This window comes from Fringilla coelebs, assembly GCF_963513975.1.
Source record: "Fringilla coelebs genome assembly, chromosome: 6".
Taxonomy (NCBI): Eukaryota; Metazoa; Chordata; class Aves; order Passeriformes; family Fringillidae; genus Fringilla; species Fringilla coelebs.
In genome coordinates, this window is record NC_140034.1 from 45612358 (window position 1) to 45632636 (window position 20279).

The window sequence follows — 20279 nt, forward strand, 5'->3', positions numbered from 1 at the left end:
CACTAGTCCTTCATCTGCTTTTTCAGTTGCAGCCGCTTTGTATCCTGCTGCCTGTATGACTCCCACTCCCCATCCTGCATGATCTGCTGAATTTACTTGCTGTGCATCCAGAAAAAGCTGAAATAGATGTTGATGGCTTTTGCTTCTGTTTTATCCACTGTCCTTTCTTCTCTTGACAGTTTTTTATCATGCTGTTAATTATATTTCTGTTGGAGCTCACTGTTGTGATTCTGTTCTTCGTCTACACCGACAAGGTAAGTCAAATTCTTCATTTTTCTTTCCCCTTCAGCAAATTTATATGCCCCTTTTCCCTATAAATAAATCATGAAGCACTTGGCTTGGTATGCACATCATGCTTCTGTCTTCCTTGAGACACTCCTCTCAGAAGGAGCTCTCTCAGAATACATAAGCAGCCTGGCAGGACTGGGCTGTCTTGCTTGCTCAAGTGTACAACTCAAGGTCACAGATACTGCCAAGTGCATCTGTCATTAACAAAGGAAAAGGGAACAAAAACCACACAAAAATGCCCACAAACAAAAACCAAAACACCCCGCAAAAAAAGCAAAGAAGCCAACAAACCTTACTAGGAGTATGTAGGAAGAGATACCCATCAGAGTGAGTTTGATTTTTAAAAATATGTTTATGGTTTAAGAGCCACATTGATACTGTTAAAAGGGAAGTGTCCTCACACAGGCAAAGGCATAAAATTCATTATCTTTCCACACTGCTCCTTGCAGCACATGTGTACTTAGAGCCTAGGGGAAAGCCAGGGTAAATGCATGAAAGTTCAATAAACACAGCTTTTGTTTATGCTTTCACATTTTCCTTATGTTTGACCATTGTTCTTTCAGTTGTACAGGCAATATTGCCTACCTGAATTATCTTTGTCCTTTTCTTTAAAAAAATCTTACATTAATAAATCCAAAACAAGGGCATAATTAAGTGCCATCTGCTTATCTAATCAAAATCAAAAGTCCCTTACAATTGAAGACTGAGGGAACTTAATAATCACCGGGAAGGTGGCAAAATTTTGCCATGAATTAACATTCATCAGGTACATGAGTGGTAAACACTTTCTTTAAGAATGGAAAGACAATAGCAATAAAAACCCCCACAACTGAAAACAACACTGTGTTCATTAATACATAAATTTTTAATATAATTAGTTGTATATTAGTGATACGAGTAATTATGTATTAGTTATATCAGTGAGTGATTGTCAGATGCACTTCTGAAGCACTTTAAAGAGCAAGGTTCTATAGCATTCTGTAGCTGGAACATGGAATTAGCTTGCCAGGTAATTACAGTAGAAGGGACAATTTAAAATTTCTTGTATGCATTATTGGATTCTGAATTATTTGTCAGCTCTTGGCAGAAAAATCTACACATCATACAGGAGTAAAGGCATCTACTTAGTATGCAATGAGCCTCCAAAACCCAAACACAACACTTGTTTATGTTTAGAGATAAAATCAGTTAGAAAATATTATCATGTCATTGTATTACAGACTTGCCTCATTGTGAATATAATGTCGAGTTTTGGTTATAGAAATAATGAGAAGTGCAAGGAAGGTGGAAGAGAGCTGTCATGAAAAGGGATTATGGAGACAACCTAGATTCAGTATGGGAAAGGAAAGAGATCCTCTGCTTAGGAGATCTTACAAAGAGTAATTGTACTAGTTTCTAAAGTAATGGCAGACCTAAAATAAAGACCTGTCCTGAACCCAGAAGAAATAAATGAAAATGTTTTGGATTAGGTTAGTAAAATAAATATTTATTGTATTTCAAGTCATTATCTGATAGAACTGTTGTTGGCTGGTGTTGAGGCTGATAGATCAATAAATGTGTGGGTATGGAGGAAAGAAAAGAAACCAATGAAGTATTTTTATTCATAAGACAGTCAGTGCTGCTAGGTTGACAGGTGTGTCACAGAGAATGTTCATCCTCATTCTTCAGAGGTTAAAACAGTGAAAAAGTATCAGAAGGATTCCCTCCCTCCTTCAGCCTGTTGGTTTGCAGTGGGATTTATTGATTGTTAATAAAGAGATCAGGAAATTAACTTTCCTCTGATTCACATACTGCAGGAGGTAGTACCCTGCAGTTGTCTGTAAGATCAAAACAGAGTCTAAAATATGGGCTCCAGTTCAAGTGCAGTTTTACTGAGTTAACAAATTGCTGTAGTCTGGGTATTGCAGATGATCAAATTTGAAGCTCTTAATGTTCCTGTATGACTTTAAATCTTATACTGAGAAAATCAATAGTTTGTGTTACGCTTGCAGTCCTGCCTCCCGCAGAATAAATAAACCAGCAGCAGCCTAAAACTAATATTTTCATCCAGCATGGTTAGAGTTTGTGTGCTGGCTTTCCTGATGTAAAAAACAATATTGCCACGTGTATGGGAAATAGGGAACCCAGACAAGTCCACCACAGTAATTCAGTTAATGTAGATCCTTGGAAAATCAGTGAATGAACGTTCTACACTGACACCTGTCCATCAGAAGAAAGTAAAGTTAGTTTTGTGTGCAGGAGAAAAGGGCTCTGCAGATGATCACTCAGCAATACCAGCCACAGGGAGGGTGTGGACACAGTGTGTGGGCTCCCAGGCAGTGAAGCAGCCTCTCTGTGTCCATTGCTGGGGCTCTTGCTTTAGTGCTGTGTTAGTTACTAAAAAGCACAATGACAAAAGTTCTTTACAGCCATTCACAGATAGTTTGTGGTGGCACAGGGCTTTTATTCACTTGCTGTGGAAGGGTGTGCAGCTGTGGAGGTGAACTAGGACTCGCAACAGCCTCAACTGACTTGTTCTCCACTGCTCTCATTTGTCAGCTTGGGAAAAGCCCAAAAATTGTCTCTGCCTCTCATTCTAGTGACTTGGTCTTCTCTGAGCTTTTAAGCAGCCAACTTGATAATCTGCCCTAGGATGTCATCTTTTCTTTTCTTGATGGGTAAAGGTTCATCTTGATCTAATGAGATAAAAGCTGCCCTGAAGTTGAAAACTCTTTTTGTGAGCTGGCTCTCCAGTGTGATATTGTGAAGAGAGGGGGATTTGGATAAAGCTCAGGAATCCACAGTGCAGGAAGGAAAAGGGGTAGTGCCTTGTCTCATGTAACTGCACTGTAGGTCTCCTTGGCAGGGCCTGAGCTCACACCTTGCTCACTATTTCTCCAACTGTCCTGGCTAGTTGTATTGCAAAATCTGAATCTCGTGACTTCTGCAGAAGTGAATATGGGCTGTGATGGAATGCATTCCTATAGGATCATTGTCAGGAAAAACCTGTAGCCCTTTTGTTTTGTCCTGGCTGTTCCCAAAGCAGCAGAGGGGCTGGTTCATAGGCTGTCTTCAGCTCAGTGTGAACACCTGAGGCACCTGGAAACTCCTGTTGGCATTTGCACACATTCATATAAAAGTTCCTAAGGTGTGGCTTTTAATTTTTTGAGGTCAGAAGTAGCAGCCCAAGGGATTGGGTATTGAATGGAGTAGGTGTGAATATGAGAACTAAGGCAGGTTGTTATCAATCTGAGTGCAGTACTTTTTCAGGCTACATTTATGCCCCCATTTGAGGCAGCCTAAACTCCAGTGGCATTTTTGGAGTCATGTGGATGGTTATGTGCATGGCTACCTAGCTGCAGGCAGAATATTCTCTTTAGTGTATTTTATTTTGATTCCATCAATGGAGAGCAGCATTTGGCGTTTTTATACGTTTGACATTTTTATATGAGGCTCTCTGTGTATTTATAACAGATCCACAGAGTACTGAGAGGGTTAACCTTAATTTTATTGTGATAGGAGAAAGCAGCAGAGCCCTATCCTGTCAGAGGTTGGATACTCATATTTCTCAACACCATATTGGATCCTGCTAGAATGTAAATTATGCTAATAAAATGCACAGTCTTGTACCAGTTCTAACTTGTATAATCTTCCTGGGTTTAGTGTCTGTATTTATTTTTACTGTGATGGTTCTCCTGGAAGCATAGAAAAAGAAAAGTCCATATTTACTTTTTTGCAGCTGTAATAGGTGGGTTTTTTTCAGTAGATGTCTGCATTTTATAGGATTTCCAGGCAGAGCTATGTAATACCCACAAATGAAAGAACATAACTAAACCACCATAATGTGGGATTGGCTTTTTTGTTGTGGGTTGTGTTTGGTGGGGGAGAGGGGGAGGCTTGTTGGGTTTTTGTTTTGTTTTTCTTATTTTTAAATGTCAAGCATAACATGAAACATAAATAAGTCAGGAAAGAACAAAAGCATTGAAGAATCACTGACTATGATATTTGATTATGGGAGCAGTTACTGCTTGGCAACTTGAAGTTAAGATGAGAATTTTCAATAAAGATTAGGCCATTAACTCACTTGGGTCCCTGTGAAAATTACAGCCTAAATTCTGTGCCTGCTTAGCTGTGTTGAAAATGGCCCACAGAATAGCCCCCAGAGGATTGAAAAATAATGGCTACTTCTGTTTTTCATGAAATGTGTGAAAATGTTCTTGTTTTCCATGCTGCTCCAACATAGCTTTTGCTGCTATCTTATAAAAAATATATTCTGTAGATTGATGCATTTCTTGCTTTGTTTCTGAAAAGAAATTGAAAATTGTTTTAATTTCTGATTGGTATCTTGCCTCATCCCATACAAAGACAGCAGGTTGAAATTTAGTGGATATGATTTCAAATATAGCTCAGCCCTCACAACCTCTTAAACATTTGGATTTAGAAAATGGAAAACCAGAATCTCTTCCACTTGCTGCCCTGGTTCAGTTGCTCACAGAAATGATCGGATCCTGCTGAGCTGCTCACTGGTGTGAGGGAGGGATTCTCAAAAACCTGATGGAATTATTCATATATAAAGTTTAGTTCAAGTCTACTGCAGAAACTTGTTCTCATTGGGCTTCTGTCAAGAGAGCTTAAAAGTTTTCCATGTTTTCCTTTGACAGTGCAGCAGAGATGTCTCCTCAGGTAATGAGGTGCTTCATGTTCCCAGTCAGCACAGCCCACAGGGCTGTCCAAAATGCACACACAGGGCATGTTAACATTGCTGAAAGTGGGGAAACAGAGCCTAAAGTGAAGAGACAAGATCACCCAAACTGTATGCAGTTCAGAGATGGTCTTAAGTTATTGGGAAACAACAAGCTGTGGAAAATCCTGCAAAACTGGCAGAATGGTCACTGCATCACTCTTTAGTCAGATGGCCCTTTTCTAGCAGTGTTTCTCCACAGCATTTGACTTTCCCTACACCATCCCCTTCTCACTGCTGGAACTCTTGAGTGGTGGTAGAATTATTGGCTGGCTGTATCCTCTTTGCCAGAATGAACAGGGCTGTTTTTGCTGCTGTGCAGGGCTGAGATAATTTCAGAACAGAATCTGTGTGGCTGGTGTGTGCACTTGTCAGCATGCAGGGAAGGCTCTCTAGAGGACAAGGGCAATTTGAACTCTCTCTGGTATTTCTGTGAGGATGTGCAAGTCCTGGCATATGTATGCAATGGTTTCTGAGCAGTCTGTGTGTTGTTGCTTTATTTTCCAGTTAAAATTCCATTTGGTTTGTTTGTAAAAGACCTTTAAAATTATCAAGTCCACCAATCAAGCAGTTCCTGGCATATACCTGCTCTCTGGCACTGTTCTGGAATTTGGGTTTTGCGGTGAGTGCTGATGTAGCTAAAAGCTGTTTTTCAGGATCAACAGCAGTACCAGTGCAGGCAGATGTGGAGGAATCTATAGATTGTGTCCTGGATGGTGATGCACTGCAATTACTGTTCTTTGAGTCAGATGTTTCAGCTCTGGTCAAGTATTTTATTTCTCTAACGCAAAATAATGTTATATAAATGGTGGTATAAAGTAAGAAAAGATGGAAGTGTCTCTGTGGTTTATTTTACTTGGTAATAAGCTTAATTTTAACTAGTTTATTAGCATTTCAGTACTGGTGTCCCACAATAGGGAGTTGCAGAAATTTCATCAAAAGAATTTAATTATAGCAAATTTACTTTGGCTTCTTTTCAGCAAAGCAGTCAGGCATAGGTTTAAATCTCTCCCTGTTCAGCTCATAACCTAAGTGCAGGCTTGAACCCATGTGACTGAGTTAATCATATGCTCAAGTCTTGTTAAAGTTGATTTGCACCTTATGGGTCTTTAAAAGAAATATTGCTAGGAAAACGCTAATGACAGTGAAGAATTCTGGAGTGTGTAAAGAGGCATCACATCTTTCATTCCATATAGGAATTTAGTGAAAAATAATGAATGCTTGCTTTAAAGCACAATTGGTTAGCTTTTTCCATTTGTTCTGAACAGCTTTCCATTTAGTATCTTGAACTCCAACACATCACTTTAACCTTTTTTAGGCAGGAGGAGATGAGGGACATGGAATCTATTTGCCTGTGCGACTGAAAAAAAACAAGCACACCAAAGGAAATCCCGGTAGTTTCACTAATTCATTTGTCTAAGTAGGACTTCACTGGAAGTGCACTTCCAAAATGTTATTAACAGGCTTGTTGAAGGATAGCACGGTATTGATGAAAAGAATTAAGTGCATGCTCAGAAATGGGTGTATTTAGGAACAATGGCTGCAGATAAAATGCATTAGTGCTCCCCGTTGGGAACTCTCGATCAATGGTTGATCAAGGCGTAATTGATTTCTTGAATAAAATGTTAGCAGGGGAATAGGTGCAGGGAAAGGAAAATCAAACTCTCCTAAATTAAGCTCCATGCCTAACACAAATACCCTTTGTAAAGATCAGATAATGCAGCTGCCTGCCAGCTCTTTATGCCTTCTGTCTTCCTACTTTGGCTGAGTTCAGAAATGAAGATGAAGGTGGGTGTCTCATCCTTGGCAGTATGGATTTCTGTTCATACTGCAGTAAGTTCAGTATTTTCCACCGTGTCCCACTGCACAGGAATAGTGCTTTTTTCTTAGGAGAAGTATAGTCCTGACCTCCACACTGGCTGACTGGGATATTAATTCCCCTATCAGTATGGATGAATCAGACACAGCTGTTGCTGCCTGACTTAAAGCCAACTGGATGTATCATTTATTTCCTAACATCCCTAAATCCATCTAAGGGTTTCCTGATAAGTATTTGGTAATATATCAATCTACAGCAGGAAGAGGTGTGATTTGCCTTCCTTCTTACTAGTTTGCAATCTTTAATTGCAGGTTAACTCAGATCTCAGGAGAAGGTCAAATTATGCCTTTGTTGTGGAGCACTTTTACAATGATCTGTTTCCCACACCTCAAGTTTCAGGCTTCACAGTAGACAAAATATAAGTGGTGCAGGTCTTCAACCAGCTTCTCCCAAGGAAGACTCTGGCATACAGTAGTGGTGGTTTTTAAATACTTTGCACATCTGTGTGCTTTCCATCAATCCCTTAAAGGGCATTACAAGAGGTGAGTATTTCAGTTCTGCTTTTGCTGACTGGGAGAAGAGATGTTAAAGGCCAAATCCTGGACATGTAATGTATCCTGGGAAATGTGTACTGCTCTCTTGTCTGAATTAATTGAATGGGACCTTACTGTTCCACAAGACAGGTTTTTACTCAGTTTTGACTCACGTGTGGTTGCATAAGAAGCCATTTCAGCATCTGGGAGGATCTGGAACTGAGTGCACACCAGTAGTGTTGAGTACTGACAGAGGTGGAGTGAGCAGCACTGGATTACACACACCTCATCAACATCAGCTATAGCTGGTGACTCACCCCAGCCTGCTTCTCTTCTGGCACTGGTTTTAAACAATTTTATTTGACAAAGGGAAGAATAGCAGAAGGGAGAAAGGAATGGTTTAGAAAGGTGATGAAATAAATAATTAAGGCAGCTTTAGGCATTTAAATACAGGCAACATCAAATGCTGAGGGATGACTGAGGTAGTATATTGAAACAGACAGCACATTTTTTATTCATTCTATGAACATTTTTGATGTGTCACAATGTATATCAGGCAACATTAGAAAATGACAGTAAACTAAATGCTTAACATTTTTTACGTATTAGAAAAAGAGAGGGGAAGATGACTTTTTGCGTTATCAGACTGTAAGCAGGCCAATCTCATATAGTCCTTGTCTTGAATTTGTCAGCTGCAGTTGAAGAGTGATGAGTGAGGTTGACCACTTTATTAGGCATAATTTGCAGCTGAGGTTTCTTCAACTCCTTCCTTTGATTTAACTCAGCAGTGGTAGGCAGTGAACTAGTTGAGACAGGGATCTGTTGATCAGCAGCTCCAAACCATTATCAGTTCTGGGTTCTCTTAAGGCTTGAGTGGGTTGACTTCAAGGCCACAAATCATGCTCAGGGGCTTTGTATTACCCACACTCCCTGATATGTCCAAGGCTTCTCATTGGAAATATTGCTGCACTGCAAGGTGGTGCAGTCTTTTCCACTGATAATTTTGTGGGTTGAATTCTTGCTGTGAAGTTCATGCATAAGGAAGGAGGTTAGCAATTTTCTGGGCACCAGCCATTGTAACTTTTGAAATCTATTCCCCAGACTTACAAAACCAGCATAATCAATAGTGATTACCAATCAGTGGTCATTGATGCCTGCTTGCTGAAATCATGTTTAATATGAATTAATAATCTTTAATCATTTGGGATCTTGGGCTCCCTGAATCTGTGTGCAACAAAATCCCTGACTGACTTGATAGTAGGAAGTGTCTGAGCTGGAAGACAGAGTAGATTTTGTGTAAAGGGATGTGTCTTGACAGGGAACAGAGTAAGAGCTTTATTTTACATTTTCTGAGTGCACACATTTCTTACTTGACATATACAGTGCCTCTGATAATTTGGATGATGGTAATATAAAATAATTGTGCTGCAGCGTCCTGGCATCAGCAATGAGTGAGGCTTGTGCAAAAATTGTTTCAACCATGGCACAATCTTAATTCACTTTATTGTACTGCAGTCATTTTGTGTACCCTCTTCTATGCCTTTAAATTGCAGGGAAAGCATCCCTGAGAAAAGAGAATTTTCAAAGAGGCTGTTCTTGTCAAAACCCAAATATTCCCTTGCTCCTGTTACTAATTGTCTTTGATACAATTTCTTAATGAGTTGATTTCTGTGGTAGCTTATGGAATTATTCTACAACAGTATATGTTTTTACATTCTTGCTTTCTCCATTTTGCACTTAACTGCCATAATCCAAGGGTGATGTTGTTCTCCCAGACGTTTTTGCCATCTGCACCTTGCCTCTGAACCACAGGAAAGCAGAACAATACAGGTCGTCTGGTCATCTCCTTCAGCAGTGCTGATGTTCCCTCTGTTGACAAAGTCCTAACCTCAGCATTTAGGAAACCTTTTCAGAGGTCACCTTGAAGGGCATATTGAAGTGCAAACTACATTGCATGTTAAATTGGTAAATTATGTAAATGAAGCAAAATGGAAAAGATACAAACGATCATTGAAGATATTTGAGGAACTACTAAAAGTCTTTATCCAGAGATATAATGAAAGCAGAAAGTCACAAAGCATGTAAGATTTTGATTAAGAACCAGATGTTTGTCAGATTTATCACACAAGACATCTAGTTTTTCTTTTAAAAATTCAGGACCAAAGGAGTTGCAACAAGATTTGCATTAATCAAAATGGTTGCAGGGATATTTAAGAGCTGTGAATAGAATCAACATCACTCTCTTTGCAACAAGCATGCCCAAGGAAATGTCCTGTAGGTTTCTTTCAGGTCTACCTTTTTCTCTGTGAATAGGAAATGCATTGTAGTTGGCACAAAAGCAGCTGGATCTGTGCAAACAAAGAGAAGAAATGGTTTTTTCAAGGTCAGTCAGCTTGGGAAGTGAAAAAAAAAGAAAAAAATCTTTTCTTTTGAGGACTGTGAAGAAAATGGAGAGAATGTACTGCATACTTTGAAGTGGGGCTGATATTTAAGTAAATGTCAGCAGAGTGCCCTTGCTGCTGCCACCACTGCAGGTGCCCATTCAGCAGCCAGGTGTGGCTTCCTGGGGCTGGGTTTCTGCTGGAAGCCTGGTTGGTGCCGGCTTTGACACTGATTTATGTCCAGATGGCAGGGGCAGCTCTTTCATACTGACTGTTATCAGTGAGAGCTGTGAGGATTGCTTCTCCCACTGCCTGCCCTAAGTGTTCTCTCTTTCAGCTCTGTTCATGGAGGTGTCAGTTTGCATGTGAAGGCTGAAGTGAGAGGTGATTAGATGAGTGTGACTAGGACACTGGAACTGCTGCTGGCTATCACAGTTTTGGCATATCCATTTAAAGCCTTTTAGGAGTTTATGTGCACAGTGCAGTATCACATGTCAGCACAGGATGAATGCACAAGTCACCACTTTGGATATGGTAAAATCCTGCCCTAAGTAAAGTCAGTGGGAGCTGCCTGTTTTCTTTCATGAAGCTATTATCCTCAATTTTAGTATTTTTAAATCTCTTTCCCATTTCCCAAGTTAGTGATCCAAATAATGCTTACTTGAGTATGTGGAATGATGTATTCCAGTGCTGTAGGAGATCCCACTGCTTGGAAGCTGCAACAATCAGGGAGTTCTGTTCTCAAACATAATGTCTTAATCTTGTGATGCAGAATATGTGGGATGCTGTTGTCTGATAAGAAATTAGTTGGATTTTGGCTACAGAAAGATGATATATTTCCAAAAGAAATTGAATTAATTAAATATACATTTCTCTGGATATTAATTTCCGAATCTCTGCTATGGCAAGTTGGCTTTTCCATGCATGTTCTCAATGATTGTGCAGCATCCATGCTAGGGTATGGAATTGCAGAATTCTTTAGTTTAGGAGGGACTTCTTGAGATTTGGTAGTCCAAGCCCCTGTTCAAGCAGGAGCAGTGAGAACAGGCCATCCAGGGCTGTGTCCAGTTGGGTTTTGACTATCTCAACAGATGGAGGCTCCACAGGGTCTCTGGGCAACCTGTTGCAGTGTTGGACAACTCTCACAGTGGCCTTGTTTGCTGCAAGAGTGCATTTCTGGCTCATGGTCAACTTAATGTCCACAAATTCCCCAAGATCTTTCTCTGCAGAGCTGCAGGTGTCAAAAGCTGTGTAAAGGCAAGGGAAACAACATTCACTGCTCCCCCCTCACCCACAGAGCTGGTTGCCATATATTGGGTAACTTTCACGTTAGTTAAGTGTGATTTCCCCTTTGTAAACCCATTCTGACTGCTCCCAGTCATCTTCCTGTCCTTCAGGAGTTTGGAGAGGGTTTCCAGGATTGGTTGCTCTATCCTCTTCCCAGGGATGGAGGTTAGGATTCCAAGCCCATAGCTCCTGGATCTTCTTGATTGCCCATGTTGAAGATAGGAGTGGTATTTGCTCTCTTCCAATGTTCAAGAACTCTCCAGCCTCTTGTGGGACAGAGTCCTCTCTTGTCGTGTATGACATTGGCATTTCTTGTTCAGAACTTTCCATCGTTGTGCTGGCAAAACAATATCCCAAGTGTGGTGCCTGCCAGGGCACTACATATTCTGGAGCAGATGAAATATTTATCTGTTAACACTCCCATTTCAGCCTTTTTGTCTCATTCTGGGTATTAATTTTGGGCATCTGCTGCAACTAGTTATCACTTTTCACAGAAATTATGGAAATTGAGTGTATCTGAAATCTGCATATCTACCAACCATTTGACTTCATTTTTTTGGTTTTATGGTAATTTGTTGAAGGCATATAATGGCAAAAGCTTTCCAATAACAAAATGCTCCCACTGGTGCACACCATAAGTTTGAAGTGATTAAACAAAAGGAGAACATTTAAGTTAAAATTGAACATGCGACTTCAAGCTTTTCCTCAGTGATACTTACTGAAATGACTGCATTTCCAATTAGGCTTTGACTGTCAATTACTTGGAATTACTTTTTAAAAAATACTTTGAATTCCTAGAATATGCTTGATATCAAACTGCTAAGGGGGCAGCAGGGAGAGACTTCATTCCACATCAAACTGGAATTTTGGAGGATTTAATACAGCCTTTTTCCACATGCTTGTTTATTAGATTTTGTGATTGGTTATGTTTATATTTTTGTATTCATCTTTAAGTATCAGCTACTATGTATGGTAAAATGGAGAATTTGGATTTTTGCTTTCCCATAAGTAGTGGGACCATGCAAATTCCAGAGGAATTGGATTCTGGATTCCTGAGATTCCTTGCTCCTGATCCAGGGCAGCTCCTAGCACACTCCTTAGACACCTCAGAACTGCCAAAATTACTGTGTCCCTCTTTGAGGAGATTGGATCAGGCTCTGAGATGCACAGCTCTACTCCCTGCTTGATCTAGAAATAGGTATGAGAGACTTTTCTGATCCAAAGGCATTCCTCTGCCCATTCCAGGCACGTTTTGAGCAATGTTCTGCTGGAGTAACTGGCCCTTTGGAGTAAACCTGTTTGCTGTGTGCCTGGGGCAGCTTTATTCTTCCCTGAGAGGCTGGAGTGACACTCTCAAGTGCCTTGTGGTATGTCCTGGTGTGAATTTGCCTGTGTGTGGTCCCTGTTATGTTCTGTGTATCAGGTAGATGCCAACAGCCAGGTTTGGAGGTGGACATGTGAACCTTTTCACATGTGTTTCTGAAGCAGTTTCAGTGTGGATTAATAGCATATTTTAAATCACAGACTGTGTGTGGAGCTTTTTTCTGGCCTCAGCAGGATGCCATGCAGTGGTATAGTCTGTAAGGGTCACTTGGTAAGTCCTCATCCATTCCACAGCTTTTATGTTTAGAGTTGATACATCTCATTAATATATATATTTTTTTTAATAGCACATTAAATTCAAGGATTCCAGTATTACTCTTTCCAAGTATTTTGCCATATAAAGTCTTCTAGGGAAGATTAATTTATCAGAGAAGTGTTGAGTAGTCCTGTTCCATATAGATTTTCTTTTGAAAAGTGTGACATTTAGGGACTGAGAAACAGAGCTGATGAGATGCAGTACTTGAAGCATGTTTCTTCAGTCACAGAATTATTCTCTTTCTCCTCAAAGACTGTTTGCCTTGTTCAGCTTAGCACCATGAATCCACAATTTAAATTGTGTGAATTAAGAGGATCAAGTTTCTGATCTCTGAAAGCTTGCAATGTCTCTAACCTTCCAAGAGAAGAGGACACTGAGAGGTCCCCATGTCGATTCTGGCTTGCCCACTACTTCACCTTCAGTTCTTGAAACAATTTCCTAGTGGGAATTTTAGGTTGCATGCTGATAACTTTTGTTCTGATTGAACAGATTTAAGTGGAGTCAAGAAAGCATTTGACACGTGTTACAGAGGTTGTTTTTAAGCAGTTTCTAGGTGCTCTTTGAAGTTGTGGTGGAATCTGATAGAGAGAAAAATTAATGCTAAAGGAAAATTATATTTGATAGATGCTTAAGTACATCCTACATAATAAAAATGTGTTTTAAGCTGAGAGTGATTTGGGTGTCTATCCCTTGTTGACCTGCTTGGAGATAATTCAGAGAGGCTTGAATTTTGAGAGTTCCTGAAAATGCTGGGATGTGGAGTGCCCAGAATCCCTCTCATGTCTGTAAGTCATCTCTGAGGTGGAGTGACCCTGAACAGCAGCACAGTGGAGGCACGTGCTTCAGGGCACTGCCCACTGCAGCAATTTGCTTCACAAGGGAAGAATTCCCTGGGTAAGAATGAATCTTAACATTCTCTTTTTTTGTGTTCTGTGACCACAGTGTTGAGCCTCTCATATTCCCCTTGGAACAGGGTTGTACATAGAGGGGGGAAATGCCTTCATGTTATTAAGCATATAGGTTTGGGTCACTTCCTTTGTTTTATCAGAAACTGCTGCCTTAACTGGTCATCCATTTCTAGCTGAAATGGGAGAATAAATTAAACAAGGCTTTTATCTCAGCAGATTTTTTATGAAAGTGAGTGGGGAATGGAAGATGGATTGCATTTTATGAAGTAGGAAATTAAATTGTCCTTCCACTCTCTAACTTAAAAATCCAGGAGAACTCAGGAAGTGCTCATTGCTTTCTGGATGTATCAGTATCCCTCCTCAGACCTGGATTGTCTCAGAATGTACAGGAAGGGATTTAGGATTTGGGAAGGGTGGCTGTAGAGGTCTTTTCCTGCAAATAAAGCTATTTCTCATAAGTGTACTCAGCACCTGCAAGTGAGTTGGTTGCTCTGCACCAGATTGACCCCGCAGTGCTCTGTGGCTCCACCTCACCCACCCGGGCTTCATTAATGGTCCTGGTGAGGGATGAGTCCCTTTTCTGACCTCTCCAGTCAGCAGCTCTGGGCACTGGGAGTAGGTGGGGAGAAAAGGGAGATTTTATGCTGCTGCCTTTTCTCAGTGAGCACAGACTGTTTTGCCTTTCCTGCATCATGCCTGAGTTGAAGAGTGGCAGTTGAAGGGGTTGAATGAGGGGCTTTACACTTTGCTAGAGATAAATATGAATATGACTGGTCTCCTAGTAGGGAGTAATGTTTCTTACTAGACATTGCAGAAATTGTTACAGAAATGGCTGTTCAGGATTTTCCTGGCTGCATTTGTTTTGTCCCTCTGTCCTAAGGAATGCAGTCCCATGGCCCCAAGTTATTTAAAGCGATTAAAACCTCGCCCCTAGTGAAAGGAGTGATGAGGAGGATTCTTTACTTATTCTCCATTCATTCTGAACAGGCTTGACTCATGAATCCTGTAACCTTGGCAGCAAGAGAATCCCCTTTTGCTTCACTATCTGCAAGGAAATGAATTACACAAGCATAGAAATTCATGAACAGTGAATGCTGCAATTAATTTTGTTAAACTCTCTTTATATATTTAGTTTGAGAAGAGGAAGGAAGGAGAAGCTTATCACCAGCTATGAGTCTGAAGCCACAAATCTCACACAGCTTTCACTTTGAGATAAAAATGAATCTATAAGGAATCCAAACCCCTTTTGTTTATTTTATATATTGGAAGAATGAGAAATGATGAAGGCAGTAATGTAAAGTAGTGTTAACATCACAATCCCCATATTGAATTGATTAGCGTGGAGGAAACACATTAATAGCTTTTTTATTACTAGTCTGAAAACTTTATAATAGCATTTATTGAAACAGAATAGAAATGTGAATGGCAGAACTTTATAAATCTCAGCTCATATGTGGTGGCCTAAACAGTGTCTGAAAATGTTGGTTTTTTTTAAGTCTAGACTTTGAAGCTTTCCAGTTTTCCCCATTTAATCTTTCATTTGGACATATTAAGCAGGCAGTCAGGGCAGAGGAGAGGCTGGATGTAAAGCTGAATGTATTGAGAGTGCAAATTTTTTCTCTTTATGGCCAAAACAGGTGCATGTAAATGTTTCATCAGCACACCCATTAAGCTCCCAGTGGTAAATTTAGCCACAAGCAGTTGAGAGGTGCTTACTTTGCATTTAATTTAGAGCTAAAAAAAGAAGAAGTAGGTTTATTTAAAATGCATTACAGTCAGCTTATTTAATATTCTTATTCTCATATATTCTTATTCATTATTTATATATTAAAAATAAATAAGAAAGTCACAGAAATACTCACACGGCTCAAAGTGATGAGGGTAGTTATTCTAAAATAGGTAAAATCTGGTTTAGCAGCCAGCAGTCATTTCTTGATCATGAGTGAAACAACCTCACTGAAGTCAGAGAGCAACTCCCAGACAGAGGAACCCTGTTATCCTCCATTTTTAAGTTGTATCAAATATTCCTAATTTGTCATGTTGTTGCATAGTGTTGCCCTGTAGGGAGTTCTAGCTCTGTTTCATCCTTTTTCTTATTTTTTCTGTGGGCAGGAAGTGTTAACTCTTGTGGCACAGCTTCACTTTGCCACAGGTAAGAAGATGCAGGGACTTCTGCTTGTGCATCACCCACCTTTCCATGACAACAGTTCTTTGCACCTCATTGGAGTTTTGGGAGCTGCACTGATGTCACTTGTGTGTGAAATGCTTTATTTATCACATCTGTTCAAAGGGGGTGCCCAGAAACAGTAATTGCTGGACAAGGGGGAAAATGGTATGGTAAATAAAGTGCAGTAAACAGAACTGCTATCTGGAATATAAAAAGCAATAAATCCCTGTCTGTGTGGAAAGTTGCATGGAAGGGAAGGGGCTACAAAGATGAAGGAGATTCTTTGTGGTAGGATCAGATAGATACAGGCTTCTGGAAAGTGTGTTTGGATGCTGTTTGTTTTTGGAAGCTATCTACTTGGTGAAGTTTAGTATAACTACAGACTAAATCCTTAAATAGGAATCAAAATAGAATCATCATCTTTCTCCTGTTTCTACATGTCCTCAGCCAGAATAATGGGATTCAGTCTGGTGAGGGGTTAAATATCTGGGCTTCTCTGTTGTGTTTTACTTGCTTTGGCAAGCTTTTGTTTATTCTCTTGCCTTTCATAGGATGGAGTTCTACTACACTCCATCCTTACAATACCTCTGTAAACAAGAAGAAAACAGAAAGCTTACTCCTTACACTTCTTGAGATGAGCTGTATTGCCTTACCCGAGTTTTAGAAGATAATTTTAACAACTTAAAAACTCTTCATGCATCATTCAAAGTGACAGGAGAGAGAAAAACTAATTTTTTTCCTCTCTGATTATTTTTTTTCTCCTGATGAAGCAGTTTTTTGTGGCAAAAAGGAGCACTTCTTTCCATCCTAAACCCTTCCTATCTTGTTTCATCACAAGTCACACTGCATTAGAGTCTTAATGTTTCTATCAATAAATGATGGATTTGCCAATGGTGATTTAAGTTTAAAATTACTTGCGAAAACTTAATGAAGCCTGCAAATCACGAATGAGATCTCAAAGAAATCATCTCTGACAGTTAAAAACTACAGGGCCAACGTAATTTCAAGGGGGGCATTTTTCTCCCCTCTATAAATTATGTATCAGGGCAAAACAGAGGTGGCTCTGTAGGCATTATTATGAGAGTAATAGCAAATAGTAATTTGTCTCTTGCTGCCAGAGCTTTCTCTTACTGGTGTGTAGTGGGGTAGGTGACATGCTCCTGCAGAAAAAAATTAATCTCTGCTGCAACTAGTTTTTCTGAGTGCCAGTCTGCTTTTTGTCTGTTTGGGTTTTTTTTTTTTTCCCATTAGTTTGAATGATGGATTCTAATCCCACTTCCCAATCTTGTGTCCTCATTACCAAACTGCTCAGACTGCTTGTCTGCTGTGGACAAAAATGATACCCTGAAGCTCTCAGCTATTGCATTTTTAAATGAGGTTATATTTTCATAACCCCAAGTCGTCTTTGCTGACTTAAAGTGTCCCTTTTGCCCCCCACTTTGCCTGTGAAGGAGAGGATGCCTGGTGCTGTTTGCAGTTTCATGAGAATCACTCTTCTCAAAAATGCACGTGGAGGATTTGCTATTGCTTGGAGCATATTCATTTAGTTAATTAGATTTGTGAAAGAAAATTAAAAGTTTCCCATCCTAAATTCCAGATGTTTAATGCAATTTGCAAATAGTTATAAATCTATCTAAAATAGCCAGAAGAGCCATAGTTATCCTATTGATTCTGTCCTTTCTTTTCCCTCAAATCCAAGGAGATGAGTCGTTAAAGCCTTTCCCAAAAAAGGGGATGAGTGAGCAGAGTTGCTTCTACTGCTTTAATAATCTTGCCTATAAATTCATTCTCCTATCTGTTCATTTTGTTTTAATTGACCCTGCAGATGAACCCTTTTTAAATCAAAATTTGGGTTCATCTTTTCTTGTGTTAACAACTAAATTGAGTGTTTCAGAAATTGTGTGTGGTTTTGTGCCCTCACATATTTGTTGTGGAACAGTACTCCAGAGAACAGACAGCTTTCTCAGTTTTACACAATTTTTTTCTATTTTGTTAAATGATTTTATTTTTCTTCCCCATGTCTCCGTAAATTCTCTTGGTGGGAAGAAATTCACCCCTGGTTGATTAATCTGAGCATTTCTGTTGTCCTGTTTATATTGTAGAAGGAATGGTGAGCACAATGAGGTTTGTAATTGAAACTTGTTTCAGTCCTCTCATTTACTCCATGTACGCTGGGTGTCATTTTTCATCTGCAAAGCTGCTTTATGCAAAAGCTGAATATCTGTTCTGTCTGATTTGCATGGTTTCAGCTCTATTTCCAAGATTAGATTGTCTGTGGCACATTTATCTATCAACAAATTGTTTGTCTACGTGATGAGACATTCCTCTTGGCAAGATGGATACGGTTCTTCATTGCTCAGCCTCCAGGTTACAGCACTTGTGATTCTTGACTGAATTCTTTCTTTCACAGACTTCCGTGTGCATTTGGCTCTTAGGCCAGAGGTAGCACTATTGTGAAGTTAGCAAAGAAATTATTACTGCTCAGTGAAGGCTGTACATGGGGATGTGGCTTTGCAGCTTCAGAACAGTTGGAATCCTGTCCCTGTCCCAGGACTTTCTGTAGTGCTGTTGGAGCCCTCCATGTTTTAGTTGTGCGAATCTCTCGGTGGTGCTGATGAGCCTTGGCTGTGCTGGCAGCAGAGAGCACTGGCACATTTCTCTTTCAGTGGAAATGTCTGACTGGCATGTTTGCCTGTGGTGTCACACAGCCAGTTTCCCAAAGCTTTTTATCCTCCAGGGGCACTCTGACTCCAGTGACATTTACATCCCACATTCTGTCTTGGTGATTCCAGACTCTTTCCTCCTCTCAGAGCTGATGCCACTCGATCTTTTGACACAATGGGGTTTGAGAGCTGTGGTTTTCCTTTTCACTGTTAATGTACTGCAGCACTTCCAAGTGATACTGATGGGTTTCACCATTGTTAGTTCTCCTGATGACTTCCAAATTTTCCAGAATTCAGAGATAAAGATGCCGACCACTTACCTGACCAGCACTCAGAAGGGTATGTCAGGTTTTTATATGCCAAAGCAACACTAGATTGAATTAGAGTCTTCTGAATTTACAGTCAACATGTTTTTTGTGTTGATTAGAAAGGTAATTGGAGCCACTGTTTTATTGTTGTGATTTTCTTCCTGTTATATTGGTGGTGGTGTTTTTTTGGGGTTTTGTTGTTTGTTTTTTTCTCCATTTGTCTTCACAGATGTGATGGCAAAAATTTCCACAGCACTATGTCAAGAAGTGTAGGAATATGGAAAAGCACCTGATCCTGTATCATTCTTTTCTGGTTTTGAAAAGCTATCATAGATAAAGAGATTCTAACAATTTTTTGACTCTTGCATTTTCCAGCAGTCAAGCCTAAGAAAGGTGAAAGTTGGCATAGCAAAGACTTCCCCATCTGTTGTCAGATCATTGCACAGTGAAGCAGTTCTTGTGTGACCACTTGAGAGCTCCTGCTTGTCACAGGTACACAGCTGAGGGGATTTGGTCACTGCCTCTTGTTAAAGTAGTCATGCTTTGTGAAAAAAAAAAGATATTTAAATAGAATCTGATTGGGAAAAAAATCCCAAACAACAACATGCAAAAAAACCCAGGCATATCATAAGAAGGAAATGGTCTTTAGTAATTTTTAAATGCATTTTGATGCTCAGGTGACGGCACTGTATGGCCAGTGCTTGTTATTTTGTGAGATTCTGAACGAGTGTAAATAGTCTACATAGCAACAGCATCTGTTAAATAGTCCTATCATCAGCCCATGGAGCTGTGCCAGAGTCTCACCAGAGCTGGGAAGCTGCCAACCTTCACTGGATGAAATCATGCGAGATAACAATGGCAGCGAGGCAGAATGACAAACACAACTCTTTCTTCTCACTGAGCTGGGGGGAGGGGACTTGCCCTTTGCTCTTTAATATTTTAAAAATATTAACTTTTAGCATAAATCACAAGCCCTCAACATCTTATAGTAAATCTTTTTTTAGTAAAAGCCAAAATTCTCAACCACAGTTGCTGGATTCAGTATCTGGAGTATTTTACAAACTCCCATGCCGGCATTATGGGATTTCTCAAAGTAGCACAAAAGCTGCTAGCACTGGTAGAAGTAAAAGGTTGCTCCTTTGGATTTAGTGAGCTGTGCAGACGAATCCCAGCCTGCAAGTTTTTTCATGCTGCTGGGTTAATTTGGGGGTTTTGTGGGTTTTTTTGTTACTTACAGGTTTTACAAAAAAGCATTCTTTGACTCTTTACTATTTAATATTTAGGTTCTGCTGTTTGTCATCCTGAACCAAGCAGGCTGTTTTGCACTCCCCTGACAGAAGGAAGAAAATGTGTTAAGAGAAAATGATCAATGATGAATAAACAGCAGAACTGCTCTCAGACAGATTTTCATTCTTGCTAAAACTGCCTTTTCCAGCATTTATATGCCTGACTTCATGAGCATTAATTTGGTATGGTCTGGAGACGGTCCTGGTGATCCCACACCCTGCCAAGCCAATGCTGCAAATTCTCAGGGAAATAGCTGGCAGGACAGGTAAAAGACAGAGT

General features: G+C 40.0%; 1 protein-coding gene across 4 annotated transcripts in view; it reads left to right on the forward strand.

Annotated features, from left to right (window-relative positions):
• The window catches only part of TSPAN4 (tetraspanin 4), a gene marked incomplete at its 5' end in the record, with an annotated part of 415229 nt that overhangs the window by 364880 nt on the left and 30070 nt on the right, over window positions 1-20279 (forward strand). For all 4 annotated transcript variants that reach the window (XM_084208494.1, XM_084208495.1, XM_084208496.1 and 1 more), the window contains one exon: window positions 180-254. In XM_084208494.1, coding sequence (XP_084064620.1) covers window positions 180-254 — 75 coding nt within the window. The remainder of the gene's footprint in view (window positions 1-179; window positions 255-20279) is intronic.